This window comes from Simochromis diagramma, unplaced genomic scaffold (genome assembly GCF_900408965.1).
Source record: "Simochromis diagramma unplaced genomic scaffold, fSimDia1.1 OVJJ01000304.1, whole genome shotgun sequence".
Taxonomy (NCBI): Eukaryota; Metazoa; Chordata; class Actinopteri; order Cichliformes; family Cichlidae; genus Simochromis; species Simochromis diagramma.
Window position 1 is genome coordinate 16,076,424 of NW_024387030.1, and position 24,838 is coordinate 16,101,261.

General features: G+C 40.3%; 1 protein-coding gene across 1 annotated transcript; it reads right to left on the bottom strand.

Moving 5' to 3' along the window:
- On the bottom strand, window positions 1–24,838 carry plcb2 (phospholipase C, beta 2). Its single transcript, XM_040042586.1, has 32 exons — window positions 24,565–24,838; window positions 24,069–24,146; window positions 22,786–22,854; window positions 21,846–21,986; window positions 21,392–21,471; window positions 21,212–21,265; window positions 21,053–21,128; window positions 20,827–20,927; window positions 20,004–20,164; window positions 19,753–19,899; window positions 19,508–19,665; window positions 18,551–18,633; window positions 18,360–18,444; window positions 16,686–16,920; window positions 16,522–16,604; window positions 16,348–16,444; window positions 16,167–16,251; window positions 15,889–16,013; window positions 15,470–15,621; window positions 14,967–15,131; window positions 12,563–12,662; window positions 12,287–12,391; window positions 12,018–12,082; window positions 11,788–11,878; window positions 11,235–11,660; window positions 10,850–11,033; window positions 8,447–8,588; window positions 6,352–6,416; window positions 5,733–5,792; window positions 5,523–5,580; window positions 2,948–3,031; window positions 1–963 (listed from the first exon to the last, which is right to left on the bottom strand). The coding sequence occupies exons 1-32, from the start codon at window positions 24,646–24,648 to the stop codon at window positions 796–798; spliced, it is 3,807 nt and encodes a 1,268-aa protein (XP_039898520.1). The 5' UTR covers window positions 24,649–24,838; the 3' UTR covers window positions 1–795.

The following is a 24,838-nucleotide window of genomic DNA, read 5'->3' on the forward strand; positions in this document are numbered from 1 at the left end:
TTCGAGTAACTGTAAGTTTATTAATCATCAATTCATCACAGGAACAGAATAGGAGAAAATCCAAAGAGTACACTAAAAATAGGTTGAGCCACATTATAAGCAATCGTCTACATTTCCCAAACTTTCATGTTTTACATGCAATACAGGATGTGCCGTATACATGGAATTGATGTCACAGGAGCTTCAAGCTTGTTACAAAGAAAATTTACCTTTGTATTTTTTTTATTTTGCAAAACATATGTAGTGGCTACATCACAGAGTCCAAGCGAGCACTTATCACACATGCAAACTGATGTGCCATTGTCTCGCTCAGCCCTGCAGACTCTGATAACCCATTTTTGCATCTACATTTAGTCCCATTTTTAACTTAAGAGAACAGAAATGAGACCACAAGCACCTCTCTAAGGCTTTTAGAGCTACAGAGCCCACATCTGTAAGATATTTGTCACTTTGTCGCCTAATTTAGGGTGGGGTTTTTTTAATGGTGAAAAGAAACAGAAATAAAGAGTTAAATAGAAACTAAAAAAAAAATCTTTTCAAAATCATCTAATTTTGGAGTACCTGGACATTTGTGAAAACATCATTATCAGCTCCCCAAAGTATACACCCACCTATGAATTAGCACAACTAAATTGCAACTTCACTCTGAGAACCTCTCATTAAGCAATCTTCTACGATTTCATATCCGCGCCCTGATTATAGGTTATGTAACAGTTTGAAAGCAGATATAAAAGTGAAAAAAACCAACAAAACATTTATAGCAGAGTTACACAGAGAGGTAATCAAAAGGCACATCTAACCTAGGAAGACATCTCCATAGAAGCCCACTCCCCCCCCACTCTTGTCGACCTCGTCGACCAACTCAGGGAAGTGCGCCCCCACACATACATTAACGGCCTCTCGCACTTCTCGTGCCAGCGATCTTGTTTTCTGATCGTGCTCCTTCAGGGCCTCTTGATTGAGCTGCCAACACAAGGGGCCAAAGGTTAGTCAGAGGATTATCAAGAGAATGGGCTGACATTTTCATGATTTCACACATTTTTCTTTTCAGGCAGGTGCTTATCATAATCTTTAGAGGATGATTTTCTGTGCTCGTGCAAGTAAAACTAAAGATCGACCTCAACTGGCTTATACCCAAGTTTGACTGATTGATTGCAAATAAGAGTGAGGGATTTAGCAATATGGAAAAAATGGCTCAATATTCAGTAAGTATGTTAAATACAGCTGCATACATTAGCTCACATTCAGTTCTCTTCATTCATCTGTTTTTAAAGCCTCACTTGAATTCCTTCCCCCGCCTCTCGCAATATTGAAAACTCTATCTGCAAGCTAATACTACTAGTGAGACATAAGAACACACCGTCCATCTGGCATTCGCACGTCAGCGTCTAAGCTGTATTCTCACACCTCTTTTCACAATAATAACTGCCAAGATTTCACCAATCCTAAGCAAAGTATTGTCATAAAAAACCTTCTGACATCATTTACAGCGGTGGGAGCTTGATGTGTACTTTCTGCATCCCCCAAACTGGATGTGTCACGCCGCAGCATTACGTACATCCACTGAAAGGACAGATGGCCGTGGTTGGCAGTGTGGTTGAAAAACAAAAATTTGGTGGTTGGCTCAGTTTGGATTATAGATGCCTATAAGTCCATCAATGTAGTCAGATTTACACTACATTTGTTTGGACAGAAAAATCCAAAAAACTCTTGGTACAGTGAAGGTAAGGTTTGTGTAAATTCTCTCTGTAATTTTGCAAGTACAGTGTAAAACATCAAATCTCTATCATTATCTTTATCAAGGTCGGGTACTGGTCGACAACCCATTGTAGTTGCATCCACAGATCAGGGCTGTATTGGCTGCAAAAGCGGGACCAGCACAAAATTAGGCAGACGGTCACAAGGTTATTCCCAATCAGTGTGCGTGACATGGAATAATGGGTGAGTACCCTTGGTTGATGCTAGCTCACACACAAGCGACATGCTCTAATTTTTACTCACTGATGGGCAGACCTACGTAAGAACTTATGCAGCGTTGGGAATAATTTTTTAAAGGACTCTGGAACTGCCAAAGAATGCAAGGACATTTATTTATTTTTTCTGTGACAGTCCCCCAAAAATCAGGTAATAAAGTATAGTCATTTCTAAAGATCAGGAGTCAAGGACCTCTATTGGTAAACATGACTGTTTTGGCTGTCGTCAGAGGTTTTTACAAAATATGCAGATTTAGTGGAAACACGAATAAGGTGTGCAAGTGTAGTTTCATCGTTCTAAGAGAAAAAAAATAAAACCAGTGTGCCCTGGTGTTACTGTGTCAATCAATCAATCAATCAATCAATCAATATTTTATTTCTATAGCACATTTCAAAAGGACATTGTCCATCAAAGTGCTTCACACAAGGTAGCAAAGCAGATTACATCAAAGACAACAAAAACAGTTAAAAACAATTAAAAACAGTTAGAGTTGCACAACTGCAGACCCGGTGGAAGGTTAGGTACCTGGGCGCCAGGTTATTTAACATTTTAAAAGTATACAAAAGGATTTTAAAAACGATACAGTATTTAACAGGGAGCCAGCGTAGATTGGCTAGAACTGGGGTGATATGATCATGCCTTCTGGTGCCAGTTAAGAGGCGTGCTGCGCCATTTTGAACTAATTGCAAATGCTGGAGGAGAGAGAATTGGAGGCCCATGTACAGAGAATTGCAATAGTCTAGTCTCGAAGTAATGAAGGCATGGATAAGCTTTTCAAGGTCTTTATGTGGAATATAGGGCTTTGCCTTGGAGATTTGACGTAGCTGGTAAAAACCCGTTTTCTCAACTGAGGCAACTTGTTTGTCTAACTTGAGTGAGCTGTCCAGGACCCCAGTGTATTAGTTAGCTGGTCCAGGGGAATGGGACTGTCAAAAACAATAATTTCCATTTTAATTGAATTTCTTGTGTGTACCTGATTGGTCAAGGTCTTGATTTCTTCCAGTGTAGCAGCCTGTTTCTTCATCAGAGCCTCTTGCTGCGGACTGTAATCTGAAGACTGTAACAATACAACAAAGCAGAAAACATGTTGCAAGTGGAAAACACTATCGATTTGTGGTTTTGAAGTGTGTGCGAGCAAATGGGAGTGCGCATGTGGTATCAAGTTTGCGATAAAGACTGTTAGCGTGTCTGTATAAGCAGTTCATCTGCTCATATGTACCCGTGGGATCTATGGATGCAACCTGAGAGAGAGAATCAATACAGTTAAGTCACAGGTTGCACTTGTCGAGTTAGATTACAGATCCCCCAACTGGACTTCTGCATTCAATACTGAGCCTGTGCTGATTAAACAAGTGATTGTGTTATAAATAGCTGCAGTAATTAATGGGGAAATGTTGATTAAGTAGATCAACACCAGCTGCAATGTGACCCAAATGTGTGGAGGGATGAAAGTGAGGGGGGGATTTCTGCCATCTAAACTGAGTCGATCTGAGAGGAGCAGAGGGAAATAGCTGAGTCTTTAACCCCGATGCATCATGCCTGAATCTTGATGAGCCAACGGAGGAACAAAAGCAAAGCTCAGTGAGTCATCGACCACACATGGATTAGCTTGTAAACAGCTTCTGAGTAATGGACAAGCCTGGCCTATGGTCAGGGCCCGCTGCACTTTACTCACTGGGTGAAAGCGTGTGTAAGTTTGTGTATGCGTGGCCTGCTGTGAGTTAATGTGTGTGCATGTTCAAGCGTGTGTGGGTGTACCTACAGCTGTGTGAAAGAGAAAGGCTTTAGCATGCCTAGGGTATTATTTTTCCATGCTTGCTTCAAATCTTGGCATTCTTAACAATAGGTACACAGCTAAATTAGATGTGATCTGGTACTGGTAATGCGTGAGTACATGAAAATTACTAAAATAATAATTTTAACATTGTTTGTTTGTGATGAAGTTTCTAGCCTTAAAAACAGGGATGTTAAGCTCATTTTACACCGTGTGCCACATAAAGCCTGCGGTTAAGTGGGCCAGACGAGTGAAACTCCCCTTTCTGTCTATGTTCAACTACACATTAGGTCCCTGCAATAGTACAATTTCAATAATACATCTTAGTTTTCTACATGATAGATGTGTAAAATTACAGAGTGGCTATGGTGGAGAGCTTAATTAATAGGAAAAACTGTAAAATTGTGAAAATAAGGTCCTCCTTCATATTTTTCAGCCTTCCAGTCAAACATAAGGCCCCCTAGGTTTCTGGCTCTGCAGTTTCAAAGCAATGACCTCTTCATCTGTGAACATAGCAAAACTCTAACCGATCCTTCTCCTGTTTGCCTTTTTTGCAGTATAAGCTTCTTTCCTTTCATGTTTATTTTAGTGCTAGAAAGTACAACAGTTGGCACTCTCACATGGTTTGCAGGGTTATCTCCTGCCAGAATGCCAGCGGTTACTAGCCAACAGTGTGTTAGCAAGTATATAGAAAGCCACAGTAAAACTCAACCTTCAAATTTTATTTCCAGAATTAGAAAATCCTTAAGGTTTTTACCTTGAAAGAGAGCATTTTTCATTACTAAGTTGCATTGCTGCCAGTGTTGTGGGGTTTTTTTTTGTTTTTTTTTCCAATGTCATTGCTTTTATCTTCCTTTAATAATAATAAAAATAATATATATATTTTTTTTTTACAAAGTAACATTCATGATTTGAATGTCACAGCTTTAGCCTGTCTCAGCCAGTCTGTCAATACAGTGCCCACAGATGTACAGTAAAGCTGCAGCTAAGCTAAATGTTTAACTTAGCATAAAAGGCTAAATGTTTAGCTTAGCATAAAAATCTAAATGTTTAACTTAGCATAAGACAACAACAGATTACAGCAGAAACAGCTAGCAGGTGTTTGTTTAAAGGAAACAAGAAAGGTTACTAGTACAAGCCTGTTATAGTTAAGTAAAATGAAACTTAAAACTAGATCTTTGAAAAAAATAAAGCTTAGCAAATTAACTAAAATAAAATAACAATATAGGGAAAATGTCCTTTTAGTTTTAGTGTTTGTATATTTGGTGAAATTATTTTTCAAAACTTACCTTATGAAGCTTTTTATTGAGAGTCTGGACATGTATCAGACTTTGAGTCAACTGCTCTAAAAAGTTCTGTTTTTAATGTAATATCTGTTCTGCTTTTCTTACATCTTGCCTCTGACATTTGTCCTCAATACACAAATAATTACAAGGACTGAAACTCAAACTGAACTAAAACCAAAAAGTCAAAACAAAATAAAAATATAAACTAATTAGAATGACAAAACTAAAATAAGTCCAGTTACTGATTAATGTAAATTTGAGAACCTCTATAAAGTGTTTCCCTCATTTTCCTTTTTCTAGGCTACGGTAACCCTTTTTCTGGTTGTAGTGTTACGTTCAGCTTAGCTTTTTTTTTTTTTTTTTTTTTTTTCAGCTTAGCTTTTAGCAAAAAGATGACCACAAATGTCAAACAGTGCCTTTTATTTTGCACACAAACTAAAAAAAAGTTTGATTGTGTTAGATCACTTTGAAACAACTTCTGTACTCACGGCAGCATTCGACTGACTCGCTTCATCCAGCATCTCAGTGCTCATTGCCTTTTTCAGCCTGAATGAATAAATTTATCTTTAATTAATCATCTTGTACAAAATGTTAAAAATTCAAATCTTCACTCTCGCGCTCTTAATTCTTTTGTCTTTGTAAAAATAAATTGTAACTAACTTAGAGTGATGAATAAAACCTGAATGTCGTGAACTTACTTTGCTTTGTCTGTGGACGAACATTTCATGTTGGCTTTTTTCTTGTTTTCTTTGGTTTCGCTGCAGAGCAAGACAAAGGGAACATGTGAGGATCTCAAATCTGACACTGAAAAGTGACCCTATAAACACCCTTTCTCCTTTAATCAAGAGTTGTAGGGCTGTGTGTGTCTTATGTGACCTTATCTTTATAGTGAAAGGAACGCTTGAATGCTGTGTTTTTGTGCCTGAGTGGACAGGTAGATGATCAAGCCTGCCTTTGCTTCCCTACTGCTGTTTAAACACCTGCTGGATAATGGCTGTCCTGAGATAACCATCTGCCAGCTGGGGACTTGGGATAATGCACACACACACATATAACACCATAAGCCCAGCCAAGGACATTGGAAGACCCGCCTGCTGAGGTGATTCATTCATTATTTGAGGTATTCTCTTTGCTAAATGTCAAATATTTCACCTCAAATGGCACACACACACACACACACACACACACACACACACACACACACACACACAGACTGTCACGGCAAAGTCTGAAGGGACAGATTGGATAGACTCAGCAAAGCCTTCTGCTCCCTCATGTGCGCATCATGTCCTGAATGTGTTGCATGTGTGCTCACACCTCTCCAGGGTTTTCAGTTCAATGGCGTGCTTCTCCATGGCCATCTCCAACAGTTTGGCTAGTCTCTGTCACAACACAATAAGAAGATGGTGCAGTCACAGTAAGGATGAAGCTCCAACTCATGAGACGTGAATAGCTGTGAGTAACAATGTGAACGAAAATGTTTGCTTCTGTGCAAAAACTGGGGTCAAGCGGATTCTTTATATATAGATTGATTACTATTAGTAACAGCAATCCAGTTTGTGTGTAATTAATAAAGCCTCTGCTTGTCCATGATCCCAAACACACAACAAGGAGAGCCCATAGAGGAAATAGTGACTACATCCTGAATCATGGACATTAATCTGAGGTGAACAGGTAAATATATAACAGAGATTTCAGAGTGAGGAGACTAATGGCTGTAGGGGTGACCAGAGCACACAGAGAAGAGTTTGTCTTTCAGGTGTTACTTTTATAAACCACTTTGTACTGTAAGGACAGGATGTGAATATCATACCCCTTTGATGCCTTTTAGAAACACTTTACAACAGTAGGAAGGCAACAGCTCCAAACATTAACATTATAGATCTAGTAATAGTGTTAAATGCATAGCATTGTTACCATATAAGCCTACTTCTTTTAACGTTGGAAACAGGCCTCACAGGTATCACCGTGCAAAATAAAAATAATATTTTATTTTTCAAAGCAGATTACGTTTAAATAATATCACCGAACGAGTTGATGATGTCTTATCAGCATCCTGATTTTTACTTAAATTGGGGTAAATCATGTCTTAACTGATTTACACTCACGAGCCACTTTAATCAGCCAATCACATGGCAGCAACTCAGTGCACTAAGGCATGCAGACATGGTCAAAAAAACTTACTCAAGTTCAAACTGAGCATCAGAATGTGGAAAAATGTGATTTAAGTAACTTTAAATATGGAAAGGGTGAGTATTCCAGAAAATGCCGATCTGCCAGTGAGTTTTCTGGGTGGAAATAACTTGATGATGCCAGTGGGTGAAGGAGAATGGCCGGACTGTTTTTAGCTGAAATGAAGGCTATAATAACTCAAATAACGGCTCATCTCAAGCAAGCCACACAGGAGAGCATTTGCAGCCTAAAACTGCACCCGGTGCACTTCTATGAGCTAAGAACAGAAAATGGAGGCTAGAATTTTTATGGGCTCACCAAAATTGAACAACAGAAGATTGGAAAAATGCTGCCTGGTCTGATGACTTTTGATTTCTGCTCCAAGATTTGTTGGTTTGTAGCATAAACAACATGAAAACATGGATCCATCCTGACTCGCATGATGCAGTTGAGGCTGCTACTGGTAGTGATGAAGGTCTGGGGGATATTTTCTTTGCACACTTGGTGGCTGACAATGTCCATCCCTATGTGACCACAGTGTGATCGGCATGGTTGCCTCCCACGGGATACCGCACAATGTCGCAAAGCTCAGATGATCTCAAACTGGTTACTGGTTGAACATAACAGTGAGGGAGATCATGGATGTGCAGCTGAGACATCTGAAGCTATTGTGTCATGCTATCATGTCAGTATGGATTAAATGTCTTTTTGAATCTATTACAAGACAAAAATATGAAGGCAAAAGGACGTGTGTGCCTTATAAAGTGGTAACTGTATTCATATAATCAAGAGACATACGTGTCATGTTTCTCTGGACTAATGTTTCTGTCCAACTGAGTTAGTATAACCCTGATAGCCAATCTCCTTTATCTCCTAATTCACCGTCTTCCAGCACACATAGAAACGATGGCTTTACAGTATTTAGTAATTATACTTGTCTGGCTCATGTTTGGTATTTGGGCAGGTGGAACACAATAGATTTGATTGGAGTTGAAAACAGCTGCCTGCGTCACGTAGCGAGTAAGCCACTGAACAAACACGGTGTTTTGTGAGTCATAAAACCAAAATAATGAGCAGATAAGATCCTGAAATATTCCATAGAGCTGAGGGGACCTTTCACTTGCAGCAGTAATCATTTGGTTCACTGTTAATTATGACAGTATTGATTAGTGTGCCTTTAAGCACAGTATCTGGCTGCAATGTGTGTAATGTGTTTATTGCCACCTTCAGTGTCACTAACCTCTGTTGCACACTGCTCCTTCTTCTTCTTCATCTGATCATACTGCTCAGCAAACAGTGTTTTTATTTCAGACGTCATTTTTTCCTTCAGCTCCTGCACCCGCTCTGTCTTCCCGTTGGACTCAGGGGTGTTGTCACCTCCCCTGGTGAAAAAATAACATGACACAATAAATCAGTATGTGCGGGCAATACAGTTTATTGACTAACAGCCACTGCCCTTCATAGCTGACGACCATGAGCTTCCAGAAAATACTATACAAAATGCTTATTTGGCCTTTAGTAACACTTGGTTAGCTCTGACAGCTCAGTGACAAACACTGCAGACACTCATTTTCTTCATCCTCATCTTAATAGTCAGTGTCAGCTAGAAACGCACATTAACTGTAGCTGTACTCCTCATGTTTCTAAATATAGCAGGCACGTGCAGAGGGGGGGGGGCTAGAGGGGCTTGAGCACCCGCCCCTTTCCTGATGGGTGCCCAAAGTGCCCTTTTGTTGAGGCAACTTTTTTTAAAAGAATTTTTATTTTTTTTATGTGTGTGTGCGTGCGTGCGGAGTCCTGTCTGTGCCCCTCAACAATAATATTTAACTATTAATCACAGTTTTGCTAAATAAAAGGATCTGGCTTGCATCAGTCACATGATCACATTTAACCAATGATCGCCCTTGACGGCAGAACGCGCTGGTTACGAGCCGGGAACGAGCTCACAAAGAGCACGCGCATTTTTAGCGGTCCGGAGCTGTAGGAGAAACACAAGTTAACTCAGAGACACAGACTGATGCGACACCACCAGTAAGTAGGTGTACAGCGCACACTGTAGTGTGTAGCACCCAGGAGTATCAGCTTATTACGTACACGTTGGTAAGCTGTCTTGTTTCATTTCATCTAGGGTTTGAGAGTAACGAAATTTCTATTCTCTGTATGTCCTGTACATGTGGCAGAATTGACAAATAAAGTTGACTTTGACTTGACTTTGACTTTGACTTTGTTGCAACTGACGAACTGAAACAAACGAGCGTGCTGTGTGTGCAACAGCGCGACACACATTACCTGTCCTTTTATTAACTGCACAGGTAGTGCTGGTCATAGCTGCTGGCTACCTGTGTAAGGCTGTCATGGGTCTGTAGCTCTGTCACCGTTTTAGGGAACATATTTAGTTTTAAAGCAAGTTTCCGGGCTTTTCCTGCCTTTCTGGAGGGATTATATTTCACTAAAAAACGATCTAATATGCATGTCCACATAATAATTATTATAATTATAATATATTAAAAAACACACGCTGTATTTTAAAGAACATACATTAAGAAGCAGATTATATTAGATTTATATTTTAAATAAGACAAAAGTTGGATTTTACAGCAGTAAAATGATTGTATGTCTACAGTTTAAACATGTAATAAGCTTTGCCCCTGCACAGAGTGGATAGTGAAACAAATGGAATCATCATAAATACATTATTTCATATTTATTACTTCCCCCTCCTCATTGCTTTATTATTGTAGCTCTAGTAATAAATAATAATGTAAGGATTCTGGATCAGCACCATGATGCCCATAGTATATACAGTATTCTGAAGAAGGTCTAAAATGTCACTGTGTGTGCGTGCATGTGTGTGTTTTATTTAGATGGATTTTTTTAAATGATTACTCATGATATAACATTGTCCAGACATGGCTGGTAAGGACATGAGGAGGAAACAGCAGGAGCTGTGTGAGGCTACTAAAGGCAGGACTATAACATTTTTCTGTCATCATTTTATTATAGATTAAGTGCAAGAGTTGTTAGGTGTGGATAATTAGTTTATAGTTTATTGCAATAACAAGTTGTGCCTTGTTCTCAGATAGACAGCAAGTGGAGAGTGATATATGAAATGATGGGATGGAAGGAAGAAGAGAAGCAAAGAGTGATTCACAGGCAGAGCCTAAATTATTTCTCACAGTTTTTTGTTGCCTTATGGTTCCAAGCGCTGTCACCAATCTTTGCATTTAGTTATTATCTCATGACACTTGTTTAATCAGCTACCATCTCTCCTATGGACTTTTTAATGTCTACAGTCTCAGATCAACACAGCCCTGCCCTTCCCATATTAGATTCTTGATGAATGTGTGTTGTTGTTATTCAACCTGGTTCAATGTGCCCCTTTTTAACTTTGAGCACCCGCCCCTTTAAACCTCTCTGCACGGCCCTGAAATATAGTCTTATTAATCCAAAAACAGCAACATTATTAGTGAGTCACTATTAATTTGTGGAGATTTGAGCGCTGCTTTGCAGGAAACAGGACTGTCTCCTTCCAGCGGGATAATCAAAAGCTCTTTTATCAAGCACCCTAGCTAAAATATATAGCTGCAAATTCACTCTGGAAAGCTCTTTGAAAACAAATTTGGGAAGGAAAACATCCCCTTACTCTTTTTTCTTCACTGAAACCTTCTTCTTGAGGGCCTTGAAAGAGTCGGAGTATTTCTGAATCAGATCCTCGCCTTTTTTCTGATACTTCTTTTCTAATTCTTTTATCTCTTTCTCCTGACGCTTGATGACCTTCTGATAGCTCTTGTGCTGTGTCAGTTCTTCAGTAGTCACAGTCGAAGGCTCTGCAGCACAAACACAAAGGGGATTTTTTTTTGTGGAGTCTTCTTACTTTTCAGCACTGGATATGCAATTATAATGAATCTATTCAACAAAAAATAACTCTAAATTGTTCTGTATTATCCTTGTCAGAGCGCTTTTTTCCAGAGTGTATTGACAAAAGGAAAACTATGATGAGTGCAGCACATGAAGTGCTGCAGTGTTACCTTCACTGCCCGTCTGCGGCTGAGATGAGTCACCTGATCCTGCAGACTCGGTGGTTGCAACTGTTGGACAGGGAACGGCCGCAGCAGAAGGCGCTTCAGCAGGTTCTGCAGCTGCACTGGCTTCCTCTTTTTTATCAGATGTAGGTTCGGGGTTTGTGCATGACTCGGTGCTCGGTTCTTCTTTGGCTTCAGGAGCCGCTTCAGGCTCCGGGCTTGCTTTGGTCTCCTCGGGTAAAGGAGAGGCTTCAGGAAGGGTTTCAGATGTGGAGCTTCTTGTATCTGGTGCTGCATCGGCTGGGGCTTCATCGAGAGTTTGAGGGGTCTCTGCCTTGCTTTCTTCCTCCTTTTTAGCTTCTTCTGCACCAGCTGCTGGTGGAGACTGGTCAGTGGCATCAGCGGGCGGTGTAGGTTCGGATGCAGCTTTTTCTAGAGGAGGAAGTGATTAAATGCACCTTCAAATACACCAGCATTGAGACCAATTGTGTGAGCCACAGACAAGCTCAAAATCTTTGCAATGCAAGATCTGAAGTGTCACCCTCTAAAGCTTCATTACCTGCAGCAGGGGCTTCGCTTTCTTTAGCTTGGTCTGCGGGAGGTTGGGCTCCAAGAGGCAACTCATAGGGAGACACATAGTCAGAAGATGACTGCAGGGGGTAAAAGAAGAAAAGGACAGGAACATAACAGTCTAGCAAGTGGTCATATTCCAGGAACTCAATTAGTGTTGTTAGGATTTACTGGAAATCCAAAGGTATTGCTGATGATGTTTTTTCTCTCTTTTTTTACCTGTTTGGGAGGCTTTGTGGTCTTCTCTGTGCCTTTTGTTGGATTAAATAAGGCATCTGTGAAATCTGCAAAACAAACCATTTTAATGAGTGTACAATGATTTATTCTTAAACCAAACATAAGTGTGGGTACGAAGACAAAGAAGAAAACAAAAATGTTTCCAAACTACATTAGTCTTCTCTTCTCTAACTGTCACTCTGGCAACAAGGATTCACTCGCAGCAGAGGTTTTCTTCTTTTGCAAAAAAAACAAAGTAAAACGCTAAGCACCCGCAAAGGCAGCAGGGATGTAGTCCTTGACCTCAATGTACACAAAGAGAGCAGGCAGAGTGAGGGGCATGTTGCTCTCATTGCGCAGGCAGATGTGGTGGAAGCCTGCAGGGCATGAAAATAAAACCTTGGTGAAATAAAAGCAAGGCAGCAGCTTGCCTGATGCAGAAGCTGGTTAAAACAAGCTGGCAAATGTTCTGAGGCCTAGAGTGATTCATTGCTTTAATTATGTATATTATATGAAGTATGAATTCAAATATTCTCAGCTTCGCTGACCTGACTGGATGGCATCAAGAGGGATGATTCTGTGTCCCACGAATTTGCCATTCTCTTCATGGACAACGATTCTTAAAGATGCCAATTCTGGCAGCAAGATCTAACCATGTAAACAACAACAGATATGTTAGTGACACATCATTTCATTCATTTATTCATCAAGGAGCCAGACTTTCTTGTAATATTTTAAAGTGGTCTTGAGTATGATTTCTCCAGGCTTTCTGAATTTATTTCAACATTTTTCTTTGGACACCGGCTGCTTTTTTAACTCCTTTTCAGTCCTGTCCTTGTACCTGGGCATTTTCAGAGGAATGCTTTTGTGTGTATGTGTGTGTTTGTTAAGATGCTTAACACTGACAGTGGGGCAAAAAAGTATTTAGTCAGCCACCGATTGTGCAAGTTCCCCCACTTAAAATGATGACAGAGGTCAGTAATTTGCACCAGAGGTACACTTCAACTGTGAGAGACAGAATGTGAAAGAAAAATCCATGAATCCACATGGTAGGATTTGTAAAGAATTTATTCATAAATCAGGGTGGAAAATAAGTATTTGGTCACCTCAAACAAGGAAAATCTCTGGCTCTCACAGACCTGTAACGTCTTCTGTAAGAAGCTTTTCTGTCCCCCACTCGTTACCTGTATGAATGGCACCTGTTTGAACTCATCATCTGTATAAAAGACACCTGTCCACAGCCTCAAACAGTCAGACTCCAAACTCCGCCATGGCCAAGACCAAAGAGCTTTCGAAGGACACCAGGAAAAGTATTGCAGACCTGCACCAGACTGGGAAGAGTGAATCTACAATAGGCAAGCAGCTTGGTGTGAAAAAATCAACTGTGGGAGCAATCATCAGAAAATGGAAGACATACAAGACCACTGATAATCTCCCTCGATCTGGGGCTCCACGCAAGATCTCATCCCGTGGGGTCAAAATGATCATGAGAACGGTGAGCAAAGATCCCAGAACCACACGGGGGGACCTGGTGAATGACCTGCAGAGAGCTGGGACCAAAGTAACAAAGGTCACCATCAGTAACACACTACAACGGCAGGGAATCAAATCCCGCAGTGCCAGACGTGTTCCGCTGCTGAAGCCAGTGCATGTCCAGGCCCGTCTGAAGTTTGCCAGAGAGCACATGGATGATACAGCAGAGGATTGGGAGAATGTCATGTGGTCAGATGAAACCAAAGTAGAACTTTTTGGTATAAACTCAACTCGTCGTGTTTGGAGGAAGAAGAATACTGAGTTGCATCCCAAGAACACCATACCTACTGTGAAGCATGGGGGTGGAAACATCATGCTATGGGGCTGTTTTTCTGCCAAGGGGACAGGACGACTGATCCGTGTTAAGGACAGAATGAATGGGGCCATGTATCGTGAGATTTTGAGCCAAAACCTCCTTCCATCAGTGAGAACTTTGAAGATGAAACGAGGCTGGGTCTTCCAACATGACAATGATCCAAAACACACCGCCCGGGCAACAAAGGAGTGGCTCCGTAAGAAGCATTTGAAAGTCCTGGAGTGGCCTAGCCAGTCTCCAGACCTCAACCCCATAGAAAAGCTGTGGCGGGAGTTGAAAGTCCGTGTTGCTCGGCGACAGCCCCAAAACATCACTGCTCTCGAGAAGATCTGCATGGAGGAATGGGCCAAAATACCAGCTACTGTGTGTGCAAACCTGGTAAAGACCTATAGTAAATGTTTGACCTCTGTTATTGCCAACAAAGGTTATGTTACAAAGTATTGAGTTGTATTTTTGTTATTGACCAAATACTTATTTTCCACCCTGATTTACGAATAAATTCTTTACAAATCCTACCATGTGGATTCATGGATTTTTTTTTTTTCACATTCTGTCTCTCACAGTTGAAGTGTACCTCTGGTGCAAATTACTGACCTCTGTCATCATTTTAGGTGGGGGAACTTGCACAATCGGTGGCTGACTAAATACTTTTTTGCCCCACTGGATGTATAAACCATTCAAGCATAATACAGGTATCTAACTCAAGGTGTGAAAAGGATGGAGGAGGTCAGGAGGGAGGTGCAACATCTAGTAAGCATCTAAATGGCAATGGCTTCATTTTTTTAGCATGACAATGACCCCAAACACACAATAAAACACTATCAGTCTTGAACCTTCATCCCTACTAAAGCAGTGTGGGATCGTCTTAACAAAGATCGGAACAAAAGGCAGGCAGCATCCAAAGAAGAATTTTGAATGTCCTTCAAGGAGCCTGAAGAACTATTCCTGTCAAAGAGAGTTCAGGCTGTGTCGAAGAAAAATGGTGCTCATACCAAATACTGACTTTCAAGCTCATTAGAATTGTACAAGCTCTGTTTTTGCCTTCACATCAAAATATGAAGACTGAGGAGTGGCTGAAAATGTTTACATGGTATTTTATTCACCTTCTCAAAAACAAATGGCTCTTCATTCCACACTGGATTAATGGCGTTGGGTGTCGTGGACCACTTGGTGCGGTATTTCTTCTTAGGGTCTCCTGGTAGCCCAATCACTTCCACCTCAACCCCTGTTTTTACATTCTTGTCAGCCAGAAACTGCCCCGAATAGATCTATGGAGACAAGTAGATATGATTGGATGACTTATATATACAAGTCTGGACTTTTGAACAGCTGGACTCATATATGAAGCAAATTATGTTTTTATTAAGATATTACACAAGGACAACATGGACAAACTTCCCAAAGCCAAAACAGCCATCTGTTATACACATACTGCACTAATTCTTCACGAGTTTCTCTGCAGTGAAATGCCAGAAATGATGCGGAAATGATGAAAAGATGGAGCTTGAAATTCAATTACTCTGACATTCGGCTTCCACAGATAATAGGAGCCCACACTGATGGCTAAAGAAAGAGACACTCTGTAATAACAGGGTCGTGAACCTGCCTTGATGGTCAGTGTGCTCGCCACAACGGTGTCAATCCTGTCACAGAAAGGGTCAAACTTCTTGTCATTGCGACGCATCACATCGTGCTTGAGGAGGTAGCCCGTTCGGCCATTGAATTCAAACAGGGCCATGTTGAGCTGCATGGGGAAATCTGTAAGTGAGACACAAACAGCCCATTCACGCCACTTGTCTTCAGCTTAAAGGGAGGCAGCGAACAGAGGCCTGTGCAGCACAAAAAGGTGCAACACTGACCTGCTGTGGCGAATAAACAGAATAGATTTTAAATGACTAAAACACACAGTGTCATCAGCGTGTCAGAAAACGATATTTAAACAGGAACGGTAGACGGTTCCAAACATTCACAAAGGGTATTAAGTATATTTCTGAGCATTTTAAAGTGTGATATCTCCATTTTTACCCATCGTCTGGTAGTTGAGCGCCACCATCTGGCAACCAACGTTCCAAAAAGGTTGGGGATTGTAGTTGGAGGAGTCCATTCTTGTTCCTTTGGGGTAAATCCTGCTCATCTGCCTCTTATTATATCTTAGGTAGACAGTTAAGGAATCATTTATTTATATTTCTGTGTCCCCCCCCCTCACCCCAATAAACTGAATGCATAGAATATATTTGTCGTATACTTAAATGGTTTTCATTTTTGTCGAGCATGACAGCATCTGATGCACTCCTAAAGGATACTCAACAAATTCAACGGCACTCTTGGCGATCATTGCCTCCCCTTTGGTCTCCACAAAAGAAGAGATGACGTAACTCTTGTTTTTCTCTGTGAAGGGAGAAGAAAATGACACGTTACCAAGGTTACATCGAGTTGTACCTGTTTTGTTTGAGTTTAGGTTAAATTTGTTGTTTGCAGACATACTTCTGGCATTTTCAAAAGAGATGAATTTGTTGGGCTGGATGTAGTTGACTATGGATGACATGGCCTCATATGCTGTTACTTCTTGTCCAGCTGTGCCCTGCGGGGCGTCAAAAGGAGGTTAACTTATATTTGGACTCTCCTGGCTGGAACAAATGATGTAAAACAAGTATTTACCTCATCTGATGTCTTCATTTTCTCCTCATCCTGTTCCTCTGTGTCTTCTTGCTCCTCATTTTCCTCCACAGTTGCTTCCGGTTCTGGTGAAACACATAAAAACAGTGTCAGTGACACCTGGAAATAAAATCACACGTCTAAATCTGGAGTATAACTGAATTTGCCTTGTGGTTTTTCATTTTCATCTTGGTTCTCCGGGGTGGTTGCTGCTGGGTTGGCCTCATCCTGGGAAGTGGCGTTCGGGGCCTGGGCATTCGTAGCTGCGGCTGCGGTCTGGTCAGCGGCTGCTGCGGCAGTTTTCTTATTCTGGGCCGGTTTCTCATGGCTGCCCTTCTTGTTCTTGATGAGGATCTTACCCAGGAGCTCAGACGGGCTGGGGATCTGCTGGCCCGGCTTCAGCTGAATGTTAGAGACACAAACAAGAAGTTTAAACAATGACAATTCGATTATATTCAGAAAACATCAAACTTATATTCTTGCTTTTGTTTCAGAGGGATTTACATCAAAGTTGTTTAATGTTCAAAGTGTCATTGCTAAATTTAATCAACTTAGTCTGTTTTTGTTTGGCTGTTGAGCATGAAACAAATGTAGTCTGTCATTAAAGGAAAGCTGTTTTGAGTGGAAAGCAATGGCCGTCATTTATTAACATTGCATATGCACAAATACGTGTAATTTAAACACAAAATTTAAATTAAAAATAAAATGAATGGCCTTTATTGACAGGTTAAAAACTTACAACTTACAACTGACAACTTAAAAAGACATTCACATAGTGGACTATAGGGTATAGCCATACTTCTATTACATCTTCCTATTTCTTTGCTATGCAGTTTTTATTTATTATCCTGGGCTGTGTTTTGGAGAGACTGTTTAGTATTTTAATTAACAGTAAAATACAATAAAACTGTTATTATTATTATTAATTTATTTACCTTTTTTTATTTTGCCTTTTGCTCAATTTTCAAAAACATCATACTCCTCCAAATTTTCAGAATTACAATTAAATTTAAAAAAAAAGAAAACAAAAAAGAATACAAAATAGTAAATGGAAAGGTGCAGACTTTAACCTTTTTCTTTTACACATAATCAACAATAATAGCTATTATTTTAATAGTAGTAATAGTAGAAGAATTTGTTTTAAAAGCTTGTGTTTAATTTTCCTACGACAGTCAGGTCATCGTGTGATCATATGCATGGCCACAGGGACTGCTTGACCTTCTAAAAGAAAAAAGCATTCAGGCATTTGGATGCATCGAAAACCTGAATGCATCCTCTACATTAATGTTGCATTCACTGACATTACCTCACTTCAATAATTTAGCCCAAATACCATCATGAAAGCTGCCTTTATTGTCTGCACACTGATAAAAAGCCGGATGGTCACTCTCCCATTTAGCTTGTTGCCTTTACTTAAACCTTTTTTCTTTTTTTTTTAAACATAAAATTAACAACATTCAAAATAAACATCTTTTTTTTTTCATACTTCAAAAGTTGAGGCCTGGATTCAAACTGTCTGCTGACCTCCTTTCTAAAACACTGGTTTTGTCCCTAATACCATCTAAGATAGTTAAACAGACACTGCCTCAGGAATATAAACACATGCAGGCCTAAGAGGAGCTGACAGACTTTGTTTCTGGGAATCTGAGAGGTTCTTACAGCAGATACAAGACAGAGGACAACAAACACGCCAGTGAAACTTGAACTTTGCCATTTATTGCCTTCATGTCGTTGTGATTAAATAGAGAAACTCATCTGAGTCACCCAGCGTAGCATGATAGCATCTAAACTTTATCTGTTATTTTGACAGCTGGCTGTGCTGCAGCAGTGTACTCACTCACAGGGTATTTGTCCAGTGGCTCTGTTAACAGGGCATCACCAAATATGGTTTTGCAGTAGTTGGCCATCTTCTCCTGCTGTTTCACCCTGGAAGAAATCACATTAATGCCTGTTATTATTCGTGATGCGTGCATCAGAACATCAGCATTAATGGCACGTTATGACATGGCTTTATTTAAAACTCGGCTCTTACGAGTCAACGTGGTTCTCGAAGGAGAGGATAACGGGGTACTGTGAGGTCTTGAAGGCGCTCTCTGCAATAGCCTCTATCACGTCCTGTCAAGTGTCACAAAAAGAGGCCTTTTAGTTGTTATTTTATAAAAGTGGATTTTTACTTTTGGACTTAAATTTAAAGAAATGAAACTGGCAATAGCACATTAGAAAACTTCAAGAAGTTAATGAGACGCAGAGCAAAAAAGAAACAAGCTCACTAAAATAAAAATTATGAAAACATGAACATTGTGTCAAACTGCAGAGGTGTTTCTTGCGGAGGCTGTGATGTTGCTGAACTGAACCTGGGCGTTGTGCCTCGGCCTGGGGCTGTTCATCTCCTGCTGCCCTTATATGGAAGTGTTGAGTGTAAGAGAATGGCCTATCAGTGTGTTTGTGTGTTACTGTGTACTTACACTTTCGTGTTTCGAATGTGCTCTTCAGCATGAATTAAAGATAAGTGTGAGCAGCTTTTTGGTGTGCAAGAAGCTTAGATGTTGCACATTCAAGATGTGCTGGCAGGAAAATGGTGACGGTCATTTACTTGGACTCAGCCGTCGCTTTCTGATCACAATTTTTAACACCAAAAAAATAAATACTAGAAATTTGAATATTAAATTTGTTTATCGTTACCATTCTTTCCTTTCTGTAAAGGCTGCAAAATATTAGAGTGGACCCTTTATGTTTTTCCTTATCTTCTATACTATATAGAAGACAAGAAAAGATAATAATGTAGGTATACTTAACTACATCAGCTCTATGCACTGGTGGATGGTCATTAGTTGTGGCCAAAAAATTCCAGTGACCCCAAAACTAACATTTCAGCACGACATTAAAAAGGTGGGAATATTCCTAATATGGTAATGTGAACTGTTGCAGAGGAAAACTTTCAAATACTTGGAGGGTGGGAGACTGAGGGCACATGAGTATGTTTAACAACCTTGAACAGGATCTCAGTGGTCATGGTGAAGCCGTGAGTAATGATGGGCTCTTCATCTGGAGGTTTACCCTTCCAGCAGTCCAGCTCAAGGCAGCGGCAGCCGGCGAGCAGACACTGGCGGTACATCTCTGGGGAGGACACGCCCGAGAACTGACCAGCTGCACAGGGAGAGAAAAATGAAAAATAAGGCACATTGTTAAGCAGCATCTTAAAGAAATCACATCCATTTCTCTTTTTTTTCTGACCTGTTAGGTATGTGTTGTGTGACGACTTGACGAAGTAGTGAGGTATGGGTTGGGTCATGTCTTGAGACTTGGCCAGACTGTCTTGCATGACCACTGATGTCTCTGGACCCATCAAGTAGAATAAAAGACCTTCTGGAGAAATCAAACCTGGAGATGGGAACAAGAGACCATTTGAAGCAAAAACATAAGGAGGGTGATTGTGCCCATTATTCCATCCTCAGCATAGCAAAGTGACCACCGCTGAATCTCACCTCTGTTAGAATTATTGGACAGGGGTTCATACTTGTCAATCAGTGCCTTGATCTGATCTTGCCGGAGACGCGGAAACAGTTCCTCATTGAGCCGAGAGTCTCTCTGCTTCTCGTTGAGGAACTTGGTGAAATTCTCCTTCGTCATGGTGGGTTTGGTGGAGCTGGAGGGCGGGGCACAGCGAGACAATCACATCTTGGACTTGCACTTACTTCAGGCTGCAGTGTTTTGCCTGAATATTATTACCTTTGTTTCTGATATTCTTTATTACTTGCTGTATGGGTTTGGATACATGCGTGCGTATGTGCAACTAATTTATGCAACTTATGATTGCACTGCTGTCCTTCTGGCCAGGACACTCTCTTAAAACAGATTTTTTTCATGATTAAATACGAGTAAATAAATAAATAAAAGCATCAGCGATGCCCATAAGGTTCCTCATTCCCATCACGGCCAATTTCCTGCCATTTTAGCTCAGGCAAGGCTGCTGAGGCACGAGCTGGAGCACAGACTGGCAGCGCAAGACCAGCATATTACACGAGGCACCTCTAACTTTAGTTCGTCAAACTAGGACAATTTTCTGCTTCATACATTTTGAACAGACAATGACGTCATTTTTGAAACGAGTAGATTTAAAAACAGGTTTACCACTAACCATTAAATTTATTATTATTTATTCATTTTTTGCTTGACAATTTGTGGAAGTTTCAAAAAGTAAATGCAATAACAAACTAATTATGAATAAAGCATAACTACAGCTACAGTAGGTGTGTGATATTCAGGCTGTACAATGATCAGTTAAGGACACTTCTACAGGTTACTCACTAGGAAGTGAAGATCTCATAGATCTCAGGCCGAGGACAGAGGTGTGTCATAAAGCTCCTGAAGGCAGTCTCAGTGAAGACATCAGGCTTAATGGTGTCATACTGAAGAACAAAACAAATGTGCAGACGGGTTGTCAGAAAACCGCAAACTGTTTTCACTAAGTTAGATAAGAATAAAGTCCAAATTTAAAATGTATTTCCACTCGAAAGGAGATTTATTTTCTGACCTTTCCTTTGGGGAGCTGTGCTGCTGCCAAAGCACTTTCTACCCTCTTCTTATCCGCAGGGAACATCTTGTAAATACTGAAAAAACATAGTGAACAACTGAGTAGGAAACACGGGTCTACTGTACAAATAAACCAGTATGTGGTTGTCCTGAAACTTACTGTTTCACTGGGATCTTCCCATCTTTGTTGGTCTGAAGAGAAAGCCGGACATATCTAAGATTTAATAGTATTTCCATTAGAATTCCCAGAGCACGTGTTATCCAGCGCATGATGTGATTGCATGGTATTATGTTCCCTCATCATCTAGAAGCTGTAGATTACGTGATGATGTTCACTTACATTTTATCCAGGAAGACCTGCCTGCATGCGTTGTTTCTTGCAGCGTTGTAGGTGATCGCAAGAATGTCGTCCGCCCAGTTCTAAAGTACATTTTTTTTAAATTCACAAAAATAAACAGAGGTGCTGCATGAAATTCGGTGTCTGCATGAGTTTGGCTTAAAAGGTCATAAGTGTCTATGCACAAGCTCACCACTAGAGGGTGTTGATGCAGAGTTAGGTTAGGAAATGAGAGCAGTGAATGTTGTATTTGAACAAAGCACTATTGAGATTTCATTACAGCAGATTAAATCCGGATGTTGGAGTCACAGAGTCTAATTTAGACTGAAAGGGAGGGGTCGGAGGGGTTGGGAGGGAGAAGAAGCAAAGGCTCCAGTGGTATAAGGGCTAGAGGCCTTTGGCTGTGTTTGAACAGTCAAAGGGGAACAGCTACTACACAGATACAGCGGTTTATTACCTGTGTCACTTTTTCCTTTGAGGCAAAGAAGTTATGATAGGTCAGGTTCACCGTGTCTGGACCCGAGACAATAGTCAGGGTTTTGGCGAGATGGTTGCTGTCCGGGAAATCCAAATTAAACACATTTCGGACCTTTGGGTGCTGTGGACAAATAAAATGTATTATTTCATGTTTTAGCTGACTAAACAAATCTAAATCTGCAGCACTTTGCTGTCTGCACAGATTGGACACCTGAAAGGTGCTTCGACACATGCAAATATGCTGACCAGCATATGCAAACATATGCACAACACACTGAGAGTCGTGCACTTGCTTATATATACGCACACACAAGGCGGTCATGCAGAGCACAAGCACACATGTGCTGCCTTCCTGTGTATGATGCTTTACAATCACCTCTCTATGCACGCCTGACGTCAGCATTGGAGCAGCTTTCCCAAAAAGTCCTAAGGGACCAAAAGATGAGGATGTGCTTTCAGCAGCACCCCATCTGTGATGATGCATTCTCCCTAAGGAGAACAGATTTTTCAGATTTCCCTCCCGTAAGGGATGATGACAGCTGCATAATGCAGCTCTCTGCGGAGGCCAGCGAGGAGTGGGAAAAGAGACGAAACTACAGCTGACAGCTTTGGAGCTCACTCGAAACTCGCTCACAGAAATCTCCCGCCATGACTCAGCCTGTCGTAGGGTGTGTGTTTATGTTTGTTTGCGTGCCAGTGCATCTGTGTGTTTCTGTGGAGGAGTAGCCTGGGTTCATGCGTCCACGGCGCTTTTTTTTCTCTCTTTGCAATGCAAATATGTCTGTCAATATTAATGGACAAACAAAGGACTCGACAGATATATTTGCATGCTTGGAGAGATTCCTCCACACAGAGCACAATCATTAAGCTCAATTAAATCAAAGTGAACGCCACAAATTAAATAATACAAATGGACTTACTTTGGGAAGTTTTGCATATTTTCCTGTTCTGGTATCTCTGATGGTAGCAACATCCAGGAATGTTGTCTCCTAGAAACAAGAGACAAAGAATCATCGTGGATACTAAATTCAACGTGTAGGCACCCTTCCAGATATGGATTAGATACAACTCACCCTTTAGCAAAGTAGAAAAAAACACGTTGCCCATCAGTAAAATAAGTGAGTTAATAAACAAGCTATTTAAGGCTAGGAATGTTGTAGGGCTGTTTTAACCTATAAATGAGTAAATAAATGCCAAGTTCATTCTGATATTTTTACAAAGTAGGGATAGCTTGTTGTTTTCCTTGTTCACTTTCAACAGACAATACATCTGTAATAGCAGCAGTGATGGGGTGGTCATGAAACATGGTTACTTAACAATATTGTGTGTTGATCATGAGGAGGGTCAGCGTGCCAGAGGTAGATATTACATTTTTCTTCTGTTATTACCCGTAAACAAATTAGATGGTTTTTGGGGAAACTGTGACATTTAGCTAAGCATGTTTCCCAGTATTATAGCTAATACTGGTGTAATTACAGAATTATTACTTGGTAATAACTAAATCTCTGTTATTATTGATCCACAAAGCGCTACTTAAGGATTTTTGTTTGTTTGTTGAATGTATTCTCTTATTTATTATATTTTATTTATATTTTATATTATATTTTCCTGACTCTATTTATTTTTTTCCTTTTTCCATTTTGTTTTGTTTTCATCTGAGGCGCATCATCAGGGGGAACATTTGAGAAGCTATTATGAAAGATATCACAAGACAAAGTGAAGAACATGTAGACATCACAGTCACAATAACCATATGATTTCCTATATCACTGCCTCCTGCTTTTAGTTGTGGTGACCAGTATGACCAAATTAAGGAAAAAAAAGCAAAGACATTTCTTTTATATTATTTAGTTTTTTGAGCACCTGTAATTTTTTCAGCCAACATTTTCTTTTTACACCTATTTTATCTTAAAATTTAGTTTTGGTTAACTGTGGTAGCACATTTAAAGAAGACCTTGCCTGTTTAGTGAGAAGAGAAAGAGATATGAAGAGTAAACACAGCTAGACACCTTCATTGAGTGCATCACAGTCCAGCTGCACAGCACAGTAGGACAGTGAGCCCACATCAGCACTGATCGATAATCTATACAGACTGCTGAGGCCAGAAGGTGGTGAATAATGCGCTTACATATCTCACACCTTTAGCAGATCCTAATCACATACATTTTACCCACACATCTGAATGCTGCTGGCTTTTCCCCACCTTGCTTTGGTTAATCCAGTAGACAAAAAACCCTTTTGGATCCATCTTCATGGTGACAGGAACGGTTTTCGTTGAGTCCTTGATAGAGACAAATTTATTCAGTACTTCTTGTATCGAGCTGATTGACAACAGTAGTCATCTAAGGGTAGTGTGCATCGTAAGATGAAGACCGTACAACATTATAGAGGAATAATCTTTGACGTGGTTCTGGTAATTGTTTGAGATGGAACCCGTGAAACAGAGATGCTTTTTGGCGATGTGCCGATACTGAACCTGATATTTAAACTGCATTTGTAGCTATATTTAAGTTATTAGATAAGAAATGAATGATTAGTGTTTTAAAAACAGATGAAAACCATGTAATTTCACAGAAAAGGCTGTATTGCTCACAGGAGAATGAAAATAAGCAACACTTACTGATGTATATTTAAACTCCTAATCACTCTGGTTAATATTCAAGAATCAACAGCTTAATTTTTTTTCAATATTCACTCACCTCTGACCACTTGGTAAACCTTTCTCCTTTGACCAGGTAGTCTTTGATCTCTGGAGGATCCAGAAAGTATCTTTTCTTATTCATTTTGTCCTTCTAGAGTGGACTTTGTTTCAGTTAAATAGCCTATTATTGCTAAAATATATCCACTATCTGATTCTCCACCATGGTCAGAACTATTAACCAGCTTATTCCAACACTAGCAACCAAAAGATGCACTAAACTGGAACTCTGCTGACCTGCCTGTGTCCAGGACGCACCCAGGAAAATATGCATT